This window comes from Haematobia irritans, chromosome 4 (assembly GCF_050003625.1).
Source record: "Haematobia irritans isolate KBUSLIRL chromosome 4, ASM5000362v1, whole genome shotgun sequence".
NCBI lineage: Eukaryota > Metazoa > Arthropoda > Insecta > Diptera > Muscidae > Haematobia > Haematobia irritans.
This window is the reverse complement of record NC_134400.1, coordinates 164,598,325-164,620,330: the sequence shown is the minus strand read 5'-3', so window position 1 is coordinate 164,620,330 and position 22,006 is coordinate 164,598,325. Positions and strand designations below refer to the sequence as shown.

Here is a 22,006-nt window from a genome sequence, read left to right as displayed (position 1 = left end):
GAACTATGTGGAAGTTAAACTGGTCCTAAAATTAACAAGACACCTTTTTTTCTGTGTATATGCTCTCTAACAACCATAAAAAAGTTGATTGATATCGTTTTCGGTACATACTCCCAACATGTTCTAATATAACATATCCAAACGAGCTAGAAATATTTGTTGGTTTGACAGCAGCAAAGAATTCGGTTTTGATTTGTGTCAAATATTTGCCTAGTGTGACCGTACCGTAAGCTATTTTTCCCAGGCATATTGACGTCAAAAAAAGCAACAAAAAAATAAAACACTATAAATATAATGAATAGATATTTTTCATGAAAAGCCATTGTGGTGGCTTGGCCGATAAGATTAATGTGACATGTTGGCCATTAAATATGAAAACAATATTTATTTAAATACAAAAGGGTGTTAAATACCCATAAACGAATGGCTTAGTAAAAAGATTACAAATAATATTGTTGAGAGGTTTTGTGTTTTTTTTTTCTTAGTTGTGATGACGAGTATTTATTTATTATTTTTTTAGGTTTTTTTGTTTAACACAAATTAGCCACAACAAACCAGAGTACAAACACCTCTAACCACGGCCTAAAAAACTCATAACATTTAAATGGCACATAAACTTATGGTTGACTAGGCACATGAACCGCCCTTCCACAAAAGCTCAACATAAAATTAAGTCGTGAGCCACAAATGTTTATATGCCGCCAAAGAAGATTAACGATTCGAAAGAAGTAAATCAACCAAAAGTTTCAAATCGTAAAATTGTAAACAAATCTGTCAGTGGTGACACTTCATATTCTCATTCGATAATTGAATTGAATTTGAATCACTCGACTCTCCTGCAGGAAATCTTTATGACTAAAAACACCCAGCAAAACTTCTCATTAACAACTAATCTAGGAGGAAACTTAGTCCAAAATGTGTAAGCAAATACAATTAAATACCGTGCTTTCTATTGTATGTACACCGGAAAAAATTTTCGTAGCTAAACTAACGCTAAATTTAACTTATTTTTATTGGAAAAAAATTATTTACTAGTAGTTAAATTTTATTAATTTTTTCGAAATTTTCTACAGCTTAATGAAATCTTACTTTTTTTATTAGGTCTCAAAAATTTATGGTAAAATTTACAAATTTCAATAAATTCTGAACTATTTTGTGGAAGACACGAATTCAGTTCATCTTTATGCTTCATTTGAGTATATTTTTTCCTCGGTTTTAGTTAATTTAACTTACGTGCACAAAAAATTATTAGAGTAAAGGAAACTTTCTCCAAACATAATAATTCCATGAACTAAAATAAAGTTAAATTGGCTTTAGTGAAATTTTTTGAGTGTAGCCATGTCCGTCTGTCCGTGAACACATTTTTATACCCACCACCATAGAATGGTGACGGGGGTATAATAAGTTTGTCATTCCGTTTGTAACACATCGAAATATCGATTTCCGACTATATAAAGTATATATATTCTTGATCAGGGAGAAATTCTAAGACGATATAACGATGTCCGTCTGTCTGTCTGTCTGTTGTAATCACGCTACAGTCTTCAATAATGAAGAAATTGTGCTGAAATTTTGCACAAACTCGTCTTTTGTCTGCAGGCAGGTCAAGTTCGAAGATGGGCTATATCGGTCCAGGTTTTGATATAGTCCCCATATAAACCGACCTCCCGATTTGGGGTCTTGGGCTTATAGAAATCGTAGTTTTTATCCAATTTGCCTGAAATTGGAAATCTAGAGGTATTGTAGGACCACAAATACGTGTGCCAAAAATTGTGAGTATCGATCCATATTTTGGTATAGCCCCCATATAGACCGATCTCCCGATTTTACTTCTTGGGCTTATAGAAATCGTAGTTTTTATCCAATTTGCCTGAAATTTGAAATCTAGAGGTATTTTATGACCATAAAGAGGTGTGCCAAAAATGGTGAGTATCGGTCCATATTTTGGTATAGCCCCCATATAGACCGATCTCCCGATTTTACTTCTTGGGCTTATAGAAACCGCAGTTTTTATCCAATTTGCCTGAAATTTGAAATCTACAGGTATTTTATGACCATAAAGAGGTGTGCTAAAAATGATGAGCATCGGTCCATGTTTTGGTATAGCCCCCATATAGACCGATCTCCCGATTTTACTTCTTGGGCTTATAGAAACCGCAGTTTTTATTCAATTTATCTGAAATTGGAAATCTAGAGGTATTGTAAGACCACAAATGCGTGTGCCAAAAATTGTGAGTATCGGTCCATATTTTGGTATAGCCCCCATATAGACCGATCTCCCGATTTTACTTCTTGGGCTTATAGAAACCGCAGTTTTTATCCAATTTATCTGAATTTGGAAATCAAATGGTACTTTTGAACCGTAAAGAGGTGTGCCAAAAATGGTGAGCATCGGTCCATGTTTTGGTATAGTGCCCATATAAACCGACCTCCCGATTTGGGGTCTTGGGCTTATAGAAACCGTAGTTTTTATCCAATTTGCCTGAAATTGGAAATCTAGATGTATTTTAGGACCATAAATAGGGGTGCCGAAAATGATGAGTATCGGTCCATATTTTGGTATAGCCCCCATATAGACCGATTTCCCGATTTTACTTCTTGGGCTTCTAGAATCCAAAGTTTTTATCCAATTTGCCTGAAATTGGAAATCTAGAGGTATTTTCGGGCCATAAAGAGGTGTGCCGAAAACGGTGAGTATCGGTCCATATTTTAGTATAGCCCCCATAAGAACGATTTCCAGATTTAACTCCTTGGGTTTCTAGATACCGTAGTTTTTATCTGATTTGCCTGAAATTGTAAATATTCTGGTATTTGAGGCTCAGAAAAACGTGTATCGGATTAATTTTTTATCGGTCCATTTGGTAATGCCTTCATATAGACCGACTTCACTTCTTGAGGGTGTAGAAGGCGCACTGATCATGAAAATTGCTTGAAACTTAAGATTTCAAATCAAGACGTTATTTTATAAGTTTCTTGCACACTTACACTCACTCACTCAAACAAAAATTGTTCCTATAAATCCAGAACCTGATATAGTCCTCATAGGTGAAATCTTTAAATTTATCTTCCGGAAGTGTCCTCAAGCCCTCCTGAAATTTCAAAGGAAACCCTAATATTTGATTCATGGTGGTGGGTATTTAAGATTCGGCCCGGCCGAACTTACTGCTGTATATACTTGTTTTTTACTAACATAGTGTTCCATCCTAGTGCATTAGCCACCTTAAATTTTGAGTCTATAGATTTTATAGAAGTCTATCAAATTCTGTCCAGATCGAGTGATATTTAAATGTATGTATTTGGGACAAACCTTTATATATAGCCCCCAACACATTTGATGAATGTGATATGGTATCGAAAATTTAGATCTACAAGGTGGTGCAGGGTATATTATAGTCGTCCCCGCCCGACTTTAGACTTTCCTTACTTGTTTTGTGTAGAAAACTTTGGAAATTTTTTTTGCCACAATTTTATTTTATTTCAGATTCGAAGAAGTGAGAGGTGGAACTATTAATCCTAAATTTACTAAATGACTCAATGATGAAAATATATTTATAAAAAACAAGTATAAACGGCCGTAAGTTCGGCCAGGCCGAATCTTATGTACCCTGCACCATGGATTGCGTAGAAACTTCTACGAAAGACTGCCATCCACAATCGAATTACTTGGGTTGTGGTACACTGAAAAAACAGGGAACCCACCAGGGAGAAAACTTTGGTTAATTTTAGAAAATTTTTAATATTTGTAGAAAATTTTAACTAAACAGTAATACAAACGTTGGCATCACGCCGATGTCATAAAAATAAATAAATATTTTTCAACAAATTCAAAAAAATTTATTAGACATAACTTAGTTTTTTCACTTGTTAAAGAAAATTTTGTAGTTTGAAGGAAAAACTTAGCGTTCAAAATTGCAAGAATGTCTTTAGTGACATACGAAGTTCATGATGGGCGCATTTTTGGTAACATTTACCAATTTAAAGAAATTCTGGACTATTTTGTGGAGGACACGAATTTAGTTAATCTTTACGCTTCATTTGAGTATATTTTTTTCCTCGGTTTTAGTTAATTTAACTAACGTACACAAAAAATTATTAGAGTAAAGGACACTTTCTCCAAACATAATAATTCCAAGAACTAAAATAAACTTAAATTGGCTTTAGTGAAATAGAGAGTTCACTTTTTTTGAGTGTATCTTAACTCATTTTCTAAATTGTGAGTTAGTTCATACGTGGTATTATTAGATAAAAAAGGTATGTGTAGGTAAGTCTACAAATAATTACGAATCGATATGGACTTTTGCACGGTACGTAGGGAGCCTGAATTGAAATATGCGGGTCGCTTATATGGGGGCTATATAAAATTATTGATATGGACCAATTTTTGTGTGATTGGGGATCGATTTATCTGAGGGCTATATATAACTATAAACCGATATGGACCTAGCTAGGCATGGTTGTTAACGGCCATATTCTAGCACAATGTACCAAATTTCAACTGACTCGCATTAAATTTGCTCCTCCAAGAGGCTTCAAAACCAAATCTCGGGATCGGTTTATATGGGGGCTATATATGATTATGGACTGATATGGACCACTTTTGGCATGGTTGTTAAATATCATATACTACCACCACGTACAAAATTTCAACCAGATCGGATGAATTTTGCTTCTCCAAAAGGCACCGGAGGTCAAATCTGGGGGCAATGTATAATTATGGACTGCTATGAACCAATTCCTGCATGGTTGTTGGATACCATATACTAACATCACGTACCAAATTTCAACCGAATCGGACGAACTTTGCTCTTCCAAGGGGCTCCGGAGGTCAAATCTAGGGATCGGTTTATATCGTGGCTATATATAATTATGGACCGATTTCGATCAATTTTTGCATGGCCATTAGAGACCATATACTAACACCATGTACCAAATTTCAGCCGGATCGGATGAAATTTTCTTCTCTTAGAGGCTCCGCAAGCCAAAACTGGGGATCGGTTTATATGGGGGCTATATATAATTATGGACCGATGTGGACCAATTTTTGCATAGTTGGTGTATACTAACACCATGTACCAAATTTCAGCCGGATCGGATGAAAGTTGCTTCTCTTAGAGGGTCTGCAAGTCAAATTTGAGGATCCTTTTATATTGGGGCTATACGTAAAAGTGGACCGATATGGCCCATTTGCAATACCATCCGACCTACATCAATAACAACTACTTGTGCCAAGTTTCAAGTCGATAGCTTGTTTCGTGCGGAAGTTAGCGTGATTTCAACAGACGGATGGAGGGACGGACATGCTCAGATCGACTCAGAATTTCACCACGACCCAGAATATATACACTTTATGGGGTCTTAGAGTAATATTTCGATGTGTTACAAACGGAATGACAAAGTTAATACACCCCCATCCTATGGTGGAGGGTATAAAAATTGTCAAAATTTTATTTCTATAGAAAATTTTGTCAAAATTTTATTTCTATAGAAAATTTTATTTATATAGAAAATTTTGTCAAAATTTTATTTGTATAGAAAATTTTGTCAAAATTTTATTTTTATAGAAAATTTTTTCAAAATTTTATTTCTATCGAAAATTTTGTAAAAATTTTATTTTAAAAGAAAATTTTGTCAAAATTTTATTTCTAAAGAAATTTGATGTACCTCTTAGCTGGAGAGGTATATTTTGCAAAATCAACCTAAACATCAAGAATTCTACCAATCTACCAAACAATAAAAAATTTACCATTTTTGGTAGAACTACCAACTGTGGTATCCGTAACTATGTTAGGTTATGTGGCAGCCCGATGTATCAAGCTCACTTAGACTATTCAGTCCATTGTGATACCACATTGGTGCACTTCTCTCTTATCACTGAGTGCTGCCCGATTCCATGTTAAGCTCAATGACAAGGGACCTCCTTTTTATAGCCGAGTCCGAACGGCGTTCCACATTGCAGTGAAACCACTTAGAGAAGCTTTGAAACCCTCAGAAATGTCACCAACATTACTGAGGTGGGATAATCCACCGCTGAAAAACTTTTTGGTGTTCGGTCGAAGCAGGAATCGAACCCACGACCTTGTGTCACGGGAGCCACCATTGCACCATGGTGGCTCCCGTGCCTACATTTTCCATTGAGTTAGTTTGGATCTACAGTTTCATCATTTAGTCCTTCCGCTTCTAGTTCCTCGGATCTACAGCTTCGCCCCTAATTTCTTCGATTCTACTGTTCCACCACTGAGTTCTTAGGATCTAATGTTCCACCATTGAGTTATTAGGACCTACAATCACCCCACTGAGTTCTTTGGATCTTCAGCATTCTCGTTATAGATAAAATTCTCTCGATCAACGTCTTTCCCCAATTTTAATTCGATATGTCTGAACTTTGAAATGTTGTGTTCATATGGTCTGAAGCCGCAATTTTAATGCGGTTTGCCTGAAATTGGATTTTGGACGTACATTATGTCGAGTTTTTAAGTTTGTAATTTGCCAAAATTTCGATATTTCGATATTTTTATGAATAATTATACCATTATAATATTTGTTTGATTTTGTCCCACTGTATGCCACACGAAAACGAAAGTGCTAAAAATTTCAAAACAATCACAGGGTAGGACAAGCCGCCAAAAATCTATATCTTGAATATCAAATACTATATCTTGACTGAATAATGAGTTGTATTGTGAACTTGACATTCGTACATGAGCAGTCGTTTCAAAGCAACTTGACATAGACTCTAGGCGATGACAGGTACTTCATTAATTTTTATGACTATTTTTTTTTCAAGTGCAAAAAGGGGTCATGCTTAAATACCTAAACGTCACCGCAAATGTCATTTCAAGTCTAAATATAGGAATTTATCCATATCACAGAGGAGTTATTAACACGTATTAAACGAGATTTTTGGGTGAGTTTACATACAGCATTGACATTTGACGTTCGACTTGTTTAGGCGTAGGGTAGGCCTTTAAAGATTTAAGATGAATAACAGCAAGTGTATATTTAAGACAGAATATAAATAAAATTTTTTGTTAAAAGCCTATGTGTCATGTTGTTTTCGTTTCCTTTTTCTTTACTTACAGAGAAGATATGCAGAAGGTGAATGTTAAGTTCCATGACAATTTTACGGTGTCATATCAGCACAAAAAAATCTTAGAATTTGTTCCTGAATTGAGTATTGACAAAAATACGCCAATTGTCACACCTAATATACCTCTTCTGGTAAGTACCCCTTTTGTGCCTACCAAGCAAATATATATTTGGGATAGTATCATTATATGATGATAAATAACAATGTTTTTTTGAGAAAATAAAAATATATTTATTAATATTGAAAAAAAAAAAACAAACCTACAACCAGTCATAGTAAGAGTTATCGTAGTACCCCTTGACAGGTACTGACAACCACAAGGTGATGATGAATGTGTTGTCAGTTTTAGCCATAGATTTTTTTTTTAATTTTACGAATGGCAAGCTCCTTAACAAATCCCAACAAAACCTGTCGTTACCAAATAATGTTGAAGTAGCTTAGTTCGAAATTGGTAAGCAGTTACTCATAAATGAAAATGTTGGTTACTTTCGCAGTGACAAGGTTTGTGGGGAAAGCAATTTCCCAAAGCATTACAAGAAGCTAAATTGTAAGCGAGGATTAGATGAGAGCAAACAAAGTGGTTTTGAAATAAACAACAAATCATGAAGCGTCCTTGTAATGGCAAGTCATTATTCCAATGTACATGGTAATAGCTTGGGGTATATGATAAAAGCTCTTGGTAACCAGTTTTTCATCTCAACTACTTACCCTGTTTTTGCTGGTAAATAATATTGGAAGTAACTTAGACCAAAATTCGTAAGCAATTACTATTGTGCGGAAATCTTGTTTATTTTTGTGAGGGCATGTTGTATGGGGAAAGTATGTCTCAGCAACAATACCAAGAGCTAAAAAAGATTTACGCGTGGATCCCAATATTTTGGTCTTCCCAGCACGATTTTGGTTTTGATACGGAGACTTAAAAATAAAACAAGTAAGGGCGGGGCCGACTATATTATATTATATATTATCGGGCGAGGCCGACTATATTATACCCTGCACCACTTTGTAGATCTAAATTTTCGATACCATATCACATCCGTCAAATGTGTTGGGTGCTATATATAAAGGTTTGTCCCAAATACATAAATTTAAATAACACTCGATTTGGACAGAATTTGATAGACTTTTAGTAAAAAAATATGGGAAACATTTAAATCGGAATCAATTTTAAGGAAACTTCGCAAAAGTTTATTTATGATTTATCGCTCGATATATATGTATTAGAAGTTTAGGAAAATTAGAGTCATTTTTACAATTTTTCGACTAAGCAGTGGCGATTTAACAAGGAAAATGTTGGTATTTTGACCATTTTTGTCGAAATCAGAAAAACATATATATGGGAGCTATATCTAAATCTGAACCGATTTCAATCAAATTTGGCACACATGACTATTTTACTAATTGTACTCCTAGTGCAAAATTTCAACCAAATTGGGCCAAAACTCTGGCTTCTGGGGCCATATAAGTCCATATCGGGCGAAACATATATATGGAAGCTATATCTAAATCTGAATCGATTTCAATCAAATTTGGCAGACATAATTATACTACCAATTGTACTCCTTGTGCAAAATTTCAAGCTAATCGGGATAAAACTCTGGCTTCGGGGTCCATATAAGTGCATATCGGGCGAAAGATATATATGGGAGCTATATCTAAATCTGAATCGATTTCAACCAAATTTGGCACGCATAGTAACAATGCCAAATCTACTCCTTGTGCAAAATTTCAACCAAATTGGGCCAAAACTCTGGCTCTTAGGACCATATTAGTCCATATCGGGCGAAAGATATATATGGGAGCTATATCTAAATCTGAACCGATTTCAATCAAATTTTGCACACTTAACTATACTACTAATTGTACTCCTAGTGCCAAATTTCAACCAAATTCGGCCAAAAATCTGGCTTCTGGTCCATATAAGTCCATATCGGGCGAGTGATATACATGGGAGCTATATCTAAATCTGAACCGATTTCAATCAAATTTTGCACACTTGACTATACAACTAAGTGTTATGTTTGTACACAATTTCAAGCAAATCGGTATAAAACTCTGGCTGCTGGGTCCATATTAGTGCATATCGGGCGAAAGATATATATGGGAGCTATATCTAAATCTGAACCGATTACTTCCAAAATCAATAGGGTTCTATTCTGACCCAAATTAGGAACATGTGCCAAATTTGAAGGCGATTGGACTTAAATTGCGACCTAGACTTTGATCACAAAAATGTGTTCACAGACAGACGGACGGACATGGTTATATCGACTCAGGGACCCACCCTGAGCATTATTGCCTAAGACACCATGTGTCTATCTCGTCTCCTTCGTCTTGAATTTCTGTATTCAGAAGGGAGAGGTAACTGTTTAAGTACCTTAGCTGGGATAGCAACGACATGGTCTCTCTAGGCAGTCGTATTTCGGCATCACTGATAGGTTATGGTCTTTCACCTAGCACAACGCTGCGCTGGTAGGAATCTATAGTCTACTGAACTACTGCCGTGTGTGTCGTCCTTATTTCTTCATCACTCTGACGGCCAATAGACTCATAGGTCTTTTGTATCGTCTCTTTATATTTCCCCCAAGTGCTCGCAACGTTTTTAGCTACCATTTCCGCATGCATTTCAAAGAGACGGGAAAAAAGGTAATTGGTCGATACGAGTCCACAAGAAGTGCCTTTTTTCCTGGTTTCAAAACTAGAGCAACCTTCACTATTTCCAAATGTCTGGTATTTCGAGAGTGTTGAGGCAAGCATTGAAGGTATGGGCCAGGAACCTAGCGCCATTTTCTCTTATGTGCTTCAACATCCTCGTAGCCATGCCAGTTGCCCTTGGTGGCCTTTATCGCTTGTCCTGTCTGAGTGTTTGCACAATCTACTGTTTGGGGGTGCTCGACGAATTGTCTGCAGAAAGAATTCGCTACATAGCCTTGGTCCCTAGAAGTTTGCCCCCAAACGAAATGGAAATGTTATATTTTCGTTTGGGGTTCGAGAGGTTCCAGATCGTAGACCATAACCATTTGCATCCAAGATCGGATTCCCCCAAATGCTTGCGCCACTTTTCTCGCTTATAATATCCATAGCGATACTTGGGATACTGGGATCAGCTAGAAACACTTTCGGGATCCCATCTCTCTTATCTGTCATCATTGGTGCTTCCATGTGGAAATACGGACGGATGTCGGGAATCCGACCCATCTACCTGATCCACAATCAATTCTCCTATGGCGTCAAATTCAATTTCTGAGTACCAACTGTCATGATGAGCATTCAGGCCGCCTAACATGATGGTCTGCTCACACTGAGGTATTGCCTCAGTATACGTTTAGTATACATATTCCTCCTCCCCCACCGTAACAGTTATCCCTGTACTTACGATGAGGGTCGTGGTGAATGACATGGGTCTGTATCTCACATAATCATGGACAACGAAAACTATTCCCCTTCGGCATTCCCTTCTCTATCCTGTCTTAGAACAGAGTAGCAGAATAATCTAGAGAGACCATTCCTACTAAGAGATTAGTTCTTGACAATCCATTACAGTTCCACTGGTGGATGTTGCGACCACTCAACTGGTTCCAATCAGTGGAGGGGACATTCGCACCTTGCCCGCTTGGCTATTTTTCAGAATGTGCTGACAAGGAAGATTTAATTCTTGTAGTCATGTGATGGCTATTATGGGTGGTCAGTGAAAGCGGAGATTGTTGGGAGCCACCGTGGTCCAATGGTTGCATACACAAGGTCGTAGGTTCGATTCCTGCTTCAACCGAACACCTAAAAGTTTTTCAGCGGTGTATTATCCCACCTCAGTAATGCTGTTGACATTTCTGAGTGTTTCAAAGCTTCTCTAAGTGGTTTCACTGCAATGTGGAACGCCGTTCGGACTCGGCTATAAAAGGGAGGTCCCTTGAGCTTAACATGGAATCGGGCAGCACTCAGTGATAAGAGAGAAGTTCACCAATGTGGTATCACAATGGACTGAATAGTCTAAGTGATCCTGATACATCGGCCTGCCACCTAACCTAACCTTGGGTGTTTCGGCAACAAAATATGGAGTATACGAGCATACACAGGTGAGACACCTAAAGGCAGGTATTTATTCTCCTATTTTCTTGAGTCCCTAGCAACACAAGTGTTGTAGCTCATATTCCACAGATCGGGCACCGAGAACTTGATCTCAGCGCCTGATGTGATATCAACTCTTCTAGTTAGGTTACGTTGGGCTGGGTATAGTGGTAGCCCTTTTTTTTATACCCACCACCATAGAATGGTGACGGGGGTATAATAAGTTTGTCATTCCGTTTGTAACGCATCGAAATATCGATTTCCGACTATATAAAGTATATATATTCTTGATCAGGGAGAAATTCTAAGACGATATAACGATGTCCGTCTGTCCGTCTGTCTGTCTGTCTGTCTGTCTGTCTGTCTGTCTGTCTGTCTGTCTGTCTGTTGTAATCACGCTACAGTCTTCAATAATGAAGCAATCGTGCTGAAATTTTGCACAAACTCGTCTTTTGTCTGCAGGCAGGTCAAGTTCGAAGATGGGCTGTATCGGTCCAGGTTTTGATATAGTCCCCATATAAACCGACCTCCCGATTTGGGGTCTTGGGCTTATAGAAACCGTAGTTTTTATCCAATTTGCCTGAAATTTGAAATCTGGAGGTATTTTGTGACCGTAAAGAGGTGTGCCAAAAATGGTGAGTATCGGTCCACGTTTTGGCATAGCCCCCATATAGACCGATCTCCCGATTTTACTTCTTGGGCTTATAGAAACCGCAGTTTTTATTCAATTTACCTGAAATTGAAAATCTAGAGGTATTGTAGGACCACAAATACGTGTGCCAAAAATTGTGAGTATCGGTCCATATTTTGGTATAGCCCCCATATAAACCGATCTCCCGATTTTACTTCTTGGGCTTATAGAAACCGCAGTTTTTATTCAATTTACCTGAAATTGGAAATCTAGAGGTATTGTAGGACCACAAATACGTGTGCCAAAAATTGTGAGTATCGGTCCATATTTTGGTATAGGCCCCATATAAACCGATCTCCCGATTTTACTTCTTTGGCTTATAGAAATCGCAGTTTTTATTCAATTTACCGGAAATTGGAAATCTAGAGGTATTGTAGGACCACAAATACGTGTGCCAAAAATTGTGAGTATCGGTCCATGTTTTGGTATGTTCCCCATATAAAACGACCTCCCGATTTGGGGTCTTGGGCTTCTAGAAACCTTATTTTTTATCCAATTTGTCTGAAATTGGAAATCTAGAGGTATTTTAGGACCATAAAGAAGTGTGCCGAAAATGGTGAGGATCGGTCCATATTTTGGTATAGCCCCCATATAGACCGATTTCCCGATTTTACTTCTTGGGCTTCTAGAATCCGAAGTTTTTATCCTATTTGCCTGAAATTGGAAATCTAGAGGTATTTTCGGGTCATAAAGAGGTGTGCCGAAAACGGTGAGTATCGGTCAATATTTTAGTATAGCCCCCATAAGAACGATCTCCCGATTTAACTCTTTGGGTTTCTAGAAACCGTAGTTTTTATCTGATTTGCCTGAAATTGTAAATATTCTGGTATTTTAGGCTCACAAAAACGTGTATCGGATTAGGTTTTTATAGGTCCATTTGGTAATGCCTCCATATAGACCGACTTCACTTCTTGAGGGTGTAGAAGGCGCACTGATGATGAAAATTGCTTGAAACTCAATGTAAAATTTCCAGATTTTACTTCTACAGATTTAAGATTTCAAATCAAGACGTTATTTTATAATTTTCTTGCACACTTACAAGAGATGTTAATGATTCCTCTAAAACTCAAACAAAAATGGTTCTTATAAATCCAGAATCTGATATAGTCCTCATGGATGAAATCTTTAAATTTATCTTCGGGAAGTGTCCTCAAGTCCTCAAGCCCTCCTGAAATTTCAAAGGAAACCCTAATATTTGGTTCATGGTGGTGGGTATTTAAGATTCGGCCCGGCCGAACTTACTGCTGTATATACTTGTTTTTTGTTCACTTAGGGCGTTTTCGTTTCGCAAAAAAAATGTTGCCTTGGTGTTACACTACTTTTTCCCTCATTGTGTTTTCGCCCATATGATAGTGTCATTCCAAAGTTATTATTAATTCACAACATTTTGACGGGTACAGGAACCAAAATTTATGACAGTGTCCTTCATACGTGGCAATCAATTTCGAGAATGTTGCACCTTTTTTCCCAATCGAAATCGACATTAGACTATTCAGCCCATTGTGATACCACAAATGGTAAACTTTTCCATCATCAATGAGTGCAGCCCAATTCTATGTTTAGTGGTAAGTCATTATTCTCAATTGTGAAGTATATGACACAAATGCGCTTGGTAAGCAATTTTTCACCACCAACGATTTACCCAGTGTTTTCTGGATGGGGGTACAAATACTCTTAGTGGTTTCCCAGTTTTTGCTGGTTAATCATAGCTAAAATTGCATCTGGTTTAATTGAATTCCTCTTTAAAAGATACCCATAACCTATTCCTCTACATGTAAATCACTAAGAAATTGAATATAATTTTTCTACCTTTCAGACTCTCACCAGCTTGAGTCCTAAATTGGGCTATGTACTGTCCAAAACAATATCCGTCATATTGACGGCTGCACAATTTAAACCCTTCATAAATGTAACAGCCGAACAATTGGTATTCGGGTACGATGATCCGCTAGTAACGTTAGCCCATAAATTCTATCCGAAACATTTGAGACCAGGCGAACGAATGGGTTTGCTTATTGCGGTAAGATAAAACTTAAATATGGCTTATTTTTGTATTTTCATATATAACTAATATTTTTTTTCTTATACAGCGCAATGGTACATTATCCGAAGTTTCATCTATTAAAACTGGTTATCAGGGTATGCACGATTTCGGTTATCTTGATCGTCTAAATGGTATGGATCATTTCCCTCAATGGGATGAACAACCATGTACAGGTATAACCGGTTCGGAGGGTTCCTTTTTCCCACCGCGGTCAATAACAAAGTCGGATATGGTTTATGTTTATGACAAGGACTTGTGTCGGGTGATACCGCTAAAATATGAGAAAGGTGTTGAAAAAGATGGTGAGTATTTTCAAGCGATATTAACTTAATCGAATTAAATTAATTTAATTAAAACTAAAATTAAAATTAAATAAATAATTAAATTCATGAAATGAAGTGATATGAAACGAAGTGTCATGGAAAGAAATGAAATGAAATTAAATTACACAGAAAAAATACTATATTACTATAACATTACAAGTACAACTGACACAATTTTTATTTGAACATTTTGAGACACAAATAAAGTCTCTTTTATCACTTCTCTTCAATAGGCATCGATGCAGATCTATTTAAGCTAACGGAAAACTCTTACGGTGATGCTACAAACAACCCAGAAAATAAATGCTATGATACCAAAGACTATAAAGCGATTAAGGGTTTGCAAAATATCAGCCCTTGTCAATATGGTGCTCCTGTATATCTATCCAATCCACATTTCTTTCAAGCTGATCCCGAACTTTTGGAAACAGTCGAAGGATTAACACCCAATGCTGATAAACACCAGACCTATTTCAAAATACAACCGGTATGTGTGAACATACAGACAAAGAAAAATTCATTTAAATTGAGCCAACGAAAAGATTCATTGATATAGCGAACCATTTTCATTAGGACTATGAACATTTACGAAACAAATTTATTACAATAATAACCATTTTCGTTATATTAACGAATTTATTTCATTGGCTCAATTTTAGCGACACATTTCGTTACTATAACGAAGATTTTTCTTACTGTGTACATTTTCACATATACATTTATTTGTTGTATTCATATTACAGAAACTTGGAGTACCCTTGGAGGGTAAAGTGCGGATTCAACTCAATTTGCGTGTGACTCAAGCCAAACATATTTTTCCCGTTAAAGACTTTCGCAATTTTATATTTCCTGTCATGTGGCTGGAAGAAGGTATATCCGATTTAACACCAGCTATTCGACGATGGATTTATTTGGCCACCGTTTTCGCACCGACAGTCATACCCATTGGCTCGTATCTTATGATTGCCGGTGGGGCATTTGCTATTATCTATATTTTCCTACGTGCCTATCAGACCTATGTCTTTGCCCATGATCCTGCATTGGAAATTCTAGAAATGGGTAGACGTTCACTGAGAAGAAGTAGCACATTCATAGCCCATCATCAGCATAGATTTATGCATCGTGATTCTTATATTTTGCTAAAGAATCCCAGCACAACAGAGGTTCGAATGGAATCAACCACAACAGTAACAGAAACAGAGGATATAATTCCCATAATCAATGGCCATGATGTAAGCTCATAGTATTCTAGAGGCCAGGGAATATATTAATTTGGAAAATTATGGTTTCATTTTGAGGAAATTAGATCTTGGCTACAATAGATGTATTGTCGACCCTGGTGGTAATATAGATTATTTACTAGGTGAAAGTCAAAACAAAATATGAAAATTGTGATTTTTTTATATTTAATTGAAATAGTTTTATAACTGCTGTCAGTAATGAGAATTTTAATGAGGTGTAACATTTGCGTTAAATCTAAACGAAATTTTCTGTGTCCAGTCTCCAGGGTATATCTACACTGAAAGAAAAGTTTTCTTTTCTGAGAAATGACATTTTAGACAAACTATGTTTTATTTTGACGCTAAAAAATTTTCTATTGAAGTTAATAAAAATTATTAGATAAATTCATTGCAACACTTTTCACAAATTCGGGTTTATTTGCTCTTTACGAAAATACTTTATAACGAAAGGGAAATTCCTTTGTCTAAAATTTCATTCCTGCGGAAAGTATTTTTTCTTTGGGTGTATGTAAATTACTTTTAATTAATTGTTTATAATAGATTTATAATTTGGGGATTTTTATTCGGCTTGATATCATGGGTTTATGAAAAAGCTGGTGCTGTAAATACAGCAAGTCATGAGCTTTGTGTAAGTCTATAGCTCTATAAAATCCCAACAAAAAAGAGCTTTCAAAAAAGTAGTTTGGATCCCCAACTTGTTATCCATGGCCTTGTCATAGGATTGAGGTCCTTCCTTTTTGGGATCCTTTGTATTGCTTTAGAAGTTATGCCTTGGAAGTTCATTTGAATAAAGGCATTTAAAAACTTTTTCGCATTTTTCGCACTATTTTCACATTTTAATTTTATCAACATTTTTTTTTATTTTATAACTTTTATATTAGGGCTGTTTTCTTTCTGCCCTGTTGACCAGTGCTAAAAGAAAACGCAAAAATGTTTTCAATTCAAATTTCGATTTTGATTGTCAAAACTTGGTCCCCCAGCTGTCAAAATAAAATTTATTGTTTACAAATAAAAAAAGATTGTTGAAAATTTAGATTTAAACTAATAAGAGATTAATTAAAACTCAAGAGTGATTATTTCTCATTTTTATGATACCCCAACTTTAAAACCATCGATATTTTGCTTTTCAATAAGTTAATTATAATTATTGCCGGTCATTTTATTGAATTATTCCAAAAACAGAGCATAGTAGAGACAAGGCCAGGTCGATTATCTTTGACGAATCGTCCAAATGAAAACGTTGTCATTTCCATGAAGGTTCTTTTAGTGGAAGTTGTTAGAGATGTTACAGCTAAAGTTCGGCCTCCAGATATTTCCTCGTGATTCGATACAGGGGAATGTTATTTTCTTTTCATACTCTTGCGTCCACTAGCACTAATGTTGCGACATTTACAACAATAGCATAATTAACAGCATCTATTTTTATCAATTTTGAGAGCTTGGGAAGAATACATAAATTTTTGTAGCGGCACAATAATATCACAAAATCCAAAAAAATATTTTGTATTTGTTTATTTACTTTTTCTTTCGTTTCTTCTTCTTTTCTGTATGTGATATTCACTTGAGATGTATTCTTTTCCCAGCATTACTTTAGTTGCCATTTCATATTTTGACAACTACAAAATTCGCATATCATGGTATTTGTTTATTTACTTTTTCTTTCGTTTCTTCTTCTTTTCTGTATGTGATATTCACTTGAGATGTATTCTTTTCCCAGCATTACTTTAGTTGCCATTTCATATTTTGACAACTACAAAATTCGCATATCATGGTGACTCTGGTGCGACTTACACTGATAGATGTTCTGGATAGAACACCAGTGCAACGAATCCCCTACAAATGTTGCAACCAGTTCAAAAAGAAAACAGCCCTATTGTAATAATCAATTTTTTACAAATTGAAAAACTTTTTCTGTCTGACCAGGGGTTGAACCTGGCTATGGTTAGCACACTCAGCCACAAACGCCATTGACCATGAGGCGTCGAAACTTCAATTCAAATGTATGTGATATGATCGTAATATGACATCAAGGCATAACATTCCAACTACTTCTCGAGATGTTCTTTATTAGTATGAATAAAACCTAAAATCTCAAATCTCACCAGCGGTAATTTTTTTATGAAATATATATTTTTCAAAACGATGTTTTTTTATGTTTTACATCGTTCTTTTTTTGTTGTTTTCCATTTAAACTCAATAAAAAATTGAAAATTCTACTAAACTTTTCGAAAAGATCTACACCTTCACAAAAAATCGCTTCTGTAACATATACTCCCAAACATATTTTGCTTCAAGCATATACATTTTTGGGTATTGTCCAAACATTTATATGTTTGATCTCAATCAATATATAATACGTTTGAAAGCATATTGGTCTAAACAATATATGTTTGGGTAGTCTAAGTTCCAAACATTTTGTATTTGTGCATCCAAATTCAATAATGTTGTCTTCCAAAAAACAATATGTTATTATGTGACCATATAATATGTTTGGAAGCATTTTGCACCCAAAATATTATATGCTTAAAAAAATTCTCCCAAACAATATTGTGCTCAAAATTTTATTTATTTATTTATTTATATATTTACAATCATAATGAATTATGAAAATAAACAGGTAATATAGGTGCTAACAACATAGGTTTTCGACCTGAATGCTCAAAATTTTGTTTCTGCCCAATTTTATATTCCCCCACATCTTTCTTACTTCCACGAGATTTTTTAGTTCTTAGCACTTTTTTCTGTAATACAAACATTGTAGAAGAAATTATTCAATTTTATGATTTTTTTTTTATTTTAATTTTACCTTTTGCCGGACGGGGATTCGAACAGCGGACCACACAGTTTGTAAGGATCAAAGAAGTAGCTGATCAATTGCCCAAGGAAAAATAAAATGTTAATTTTGTAATAACAAGCAACAACCACCAACTTATTTCAATATCGCTCCCTGTTAAATAGCGCTCCAAGCTACTAAACACATACATGTTTATAGGCTATTTCTAAATTAATATATGTTTGCATCCAAGCATATTATATTTACAAACATTTTATGTCCCAAACATAATATGTTCTAACATATTAACATATATGTCCCAAACATGTTATGCTAGTTTATGAACATTATATGCTTGCACTCAAAAATATTGTGTTTAAAAATTTGTGTTCCAAACATATAATGTTTATAGCCAAACATATGAGAAACGGTCTTTTTCATCCGTGCATGTGCTGAGTACTGTTGGAATGTCCCTGGTCTACGGCCGAATAGTAAGGCCTTAAATACTGTCTTTAGGACATTTTCCCATTAATATTCGACGTTTAATTTGACCCCACGGTCGATGAATAGGTTAGGTTAGGTTGTGTATATTGACAGCCCGTTATTTCAAGGTCACTAAGGTTATTGTGATACCACAGTGGCGAATTTCTCTCTTATCAACAACTCAGCAAAAAAAAAGCGTTGCCAAAAAAGTAGTGAAAATGTTCTTTTTGGATCCGGAAGTTGTGCAAAATTGGCGCAGAAGCGATGAATTTAACATGGGCTTGTCATAGGACGGATCTTCACCATTTCAATAGCCTTTGCACAGAATTTGCACCACTTCTTAAGTTGTGATCCAAATTCAGTGTTTTGGATGAGTATTAAGAAATCTTTTGATATTTGGAAAAATAAATCATTTTTATTTTTTTGATTTTTTAATACATTATAACGCGTGTCTTGAATGTTTAACATCAAATATTTTCAAAAAATCTCAATTTTTCTAGAAAATATTTAGCATTGTTTTCGGCAAAATTTTAATAATTTGTACAATTTTATTAATTCTTAATCTGTTTTTAACACATTTGAAACAAACAAAAAATCCTATTAAAAATATGAAAAAAGCGATTTACAAAAAACTGACTAAATTGAACTTTGAACTCTGCAGTTAAAATAAAGAAGTGCTTTTAAAATTGTGCCTTTAGAAGAACTTCCAATTTTTTTTTTGCTGGGAAGTGCTGCCCGATTCCATGTTTAGCTCTATGACAGTGGACGTCCGAACGGCGATAGTTAAACTCAGATCTATAGAATTTTCTTTTATGTAAACACACCGAGTTTTAAGCGAAATCTAGCCACTTTAACCCTTTGACTACTGATGTCCACTCAGGAGGACATTCGAAAACGACACCAAACTCTATTCCCCCAGTTAGTTTTGAGTTATTTCTCGATCTTATTTTAATGTAGAGACTTTAATCTAAGCTATAAATAATTTCCCTATTGGTGAACACTAAAATGTATTTTTATGATCTTCTTTAACAATAAACGAAAAATTCGAAATTTTGAAACCATTATTCTACTACATGTCTCTAGTAAATGGACATTCATGCAAAAACTATAGCCGATATTTTTCCGGAATTCGTTTTTGTATTTTTTCTTTTTTCACTTCAAAAGATATTATAGGCCAAATAGAGTTTATTTTTGTAAGGCCATTTGGTCACAATTCAAGAATCAATTTTTCAAACTCATATAGCTGTTGAAGTAACAGGTTGGCTGATAAGTACCCGGTCTAACAAAAAAAAACACATTTTTTTTTGTCAAAATTCGTTTTTATTATTCAACATAGTTCCCTTCAAGAGCGATACAACGATTTTAACGACCTTCCAATTTTTTGATACCATTTTGGTAGTACTCCTTCGGTTTTGCCTCAAAATAGGCCTCAGTTTCGGCGATCACCTCTTCATTGCAGCCAAATTTTTTCCCTGCGAGCATTCTTTTGAGGTCTGAGAACAAGAAAAAGTCGCTGGGGGCCAGATTTGGAGAATACGATGGGTGGGGAAGCAATTCGAAGCCCAATTCATGAATTTTTGCCATCGTTCTCAATGACTTGTGGCACGGTGCGTTGTCTTGGTGGAACAACATTTTTTCTTCTTCATTTGCCGCGATTTCGACCTTCAAACGCTCTAATAACGCCATATAATAGTCACTGTTGATGGTTTTTCCCTTCTCAAGATAATCGATAAAAATTATTCCATGCACATCCCAAAAAAAGAAGCCATTACTTTGCCAGCAGACTTATGAGTCTTTCCACGCTTCGGAGACGGTTCACCGGTCGCTGTCCACTCAGCCGACTGTCGATTGGACTCAGGAGTGTAGTGATGGAGCCATGTTTCATCCATTGTCACATATCGACGAAAAAACTCGGGTGTATTACGAGTTAACAGCTGCAAACACCGCTCAGAATCATCAACACGATGTTGTTTTTGGTCAAATGTGAGCTGGCGCGGCACCCATTTTGCGCAGAGCTTCCGCATATCCAAATATTGATGAATGATATGACCAACACGTTCCTTTGATATCTTTAAGGGCTCTGCTATCTCGATCAACTTCATTTTACGGTCATTCAAAATCATTTTGTGGATTTTTTTGATGTTTTCGTCGGTTACCACCTCTTTCGGGTGTCCACTGCGTTCACCGTCCTACGTGCTCATTTCACCACGCTTGAATTTTGCATACCAATCAATTATTGTTGATATCCCTGGGGCAGAGTCCGGAAACTCATTATGAAGCCAAGTTTTTGCTTCCACCGTATTTTTTCCCTTCAGAAAACAGTATTTTATCAAAACACGAAATTCTTTTTTTTCCATTTTTTTTCACAATAACAAAAGTTCCTTCACAAAAGACGCTCTATCTCACAAACTAATTGACTTACAGACGTCAAATTTTGACACGAATCATTTGAAGGTTGGTACTATATAAAAATAATATGCATTTAATACTAGCGAAGCCATCTATGTGTCAGACCGGGAACTTATCAGCCAACCTGTTAATTGAAGTAGGTCATTAAAATTAAAATTTTTGTTCTACATGCTGTTAGTACAAGTAAAAACAGAAGAAAAATTAAAGTTTTTAAAGAAAAAGTGGATCTATATCGACTTTTGGTCAAAGATAGAAAACGTGGTATCAGAGAAAAGTGACTTCTATACTAAGCAAATCTGGCATTCGCAATATTTTTATCCTTTTTATTATTATTTTTTTATTTATTTATTTTTATATTCATTTTGTTTCTTAAAATGTTCCCATAAGTAGACATAACATAATGATGAAATTGTTTCCTTTGTCTTTTGGTTTTCCCGTAAATGTACTAGGATGATTTCCTAATAAAGTTCTCATGTGATATACTCTTAAAATTCTCTTGCTGACATGCCTAGGTATTATGATGAATATAATTTAAACAAAATATCTTACTTAGAAAATATTTTATCTTACACATTTTCTACATCGAAATAATTGTTAAGCAGTGTTGTTTATAATTTGAATTTTTTTTGTATTGAAATTTTTATATTCAACCCTAATTTTATTTATTTAAAAATAAACCGTTTCCATTTGCCGGCCAAAATGAAACAAACACAACAAAAAAATCCCAAGCAATGGTAGAAAAAGCTTCGTACTAATAACGAATTGTCACATCAAAATGAAGCCAACGAAACAGATTCGTAAATATAAGATATTTTTCATTATTATAACGAAAATGTTCATAGTCTAAATAAAAAGTTATAGATGTCGAATATTGGATAAATTTTATCAAA

The 22,006-nt window shown here is 35.4% G+C and overlaps 1 protein-coding gene across 2 annotated transcripts in view; it reads left to right on the top strand.

The window, feature by feature from the left end:
- The window catches only part of dsb (scavenger receptor class B member debris buster), a 168,005-nt gene extending 149,687 nt beyond the window's left edge, over positions 1-18,318 (top strand). For both annotated transcript variants that reach the window (XM_075305872.1, XM_075305873.1), the window contains 5 exons: positions 7,080-7,218; positions 13,660-13,863; positions 13,934-14,189; positions 14,444-14,697; positions 14,954-18,318. In XM_075305872.1, coding sequence (XP_075161987.1) covers positions 7,080-7,218; positions 13,660-13,863; positions 13,934-14,189; positions 14,444-14,697; positions 14,954-15,454 — 1,354 coding nt within the window. In that variant the 3' untranslated portion in view covers positions 15,455-18,318. The remainder of the gene's footprint in view (positions 1-7,079; positions 7,219-13,659; positions 13,864-13,933; positions 14,190-14,443; positions 14,698-14,953) is intronic.
- Positions 18,319-22,006: the final 3,688 nt, after the last annotated feature.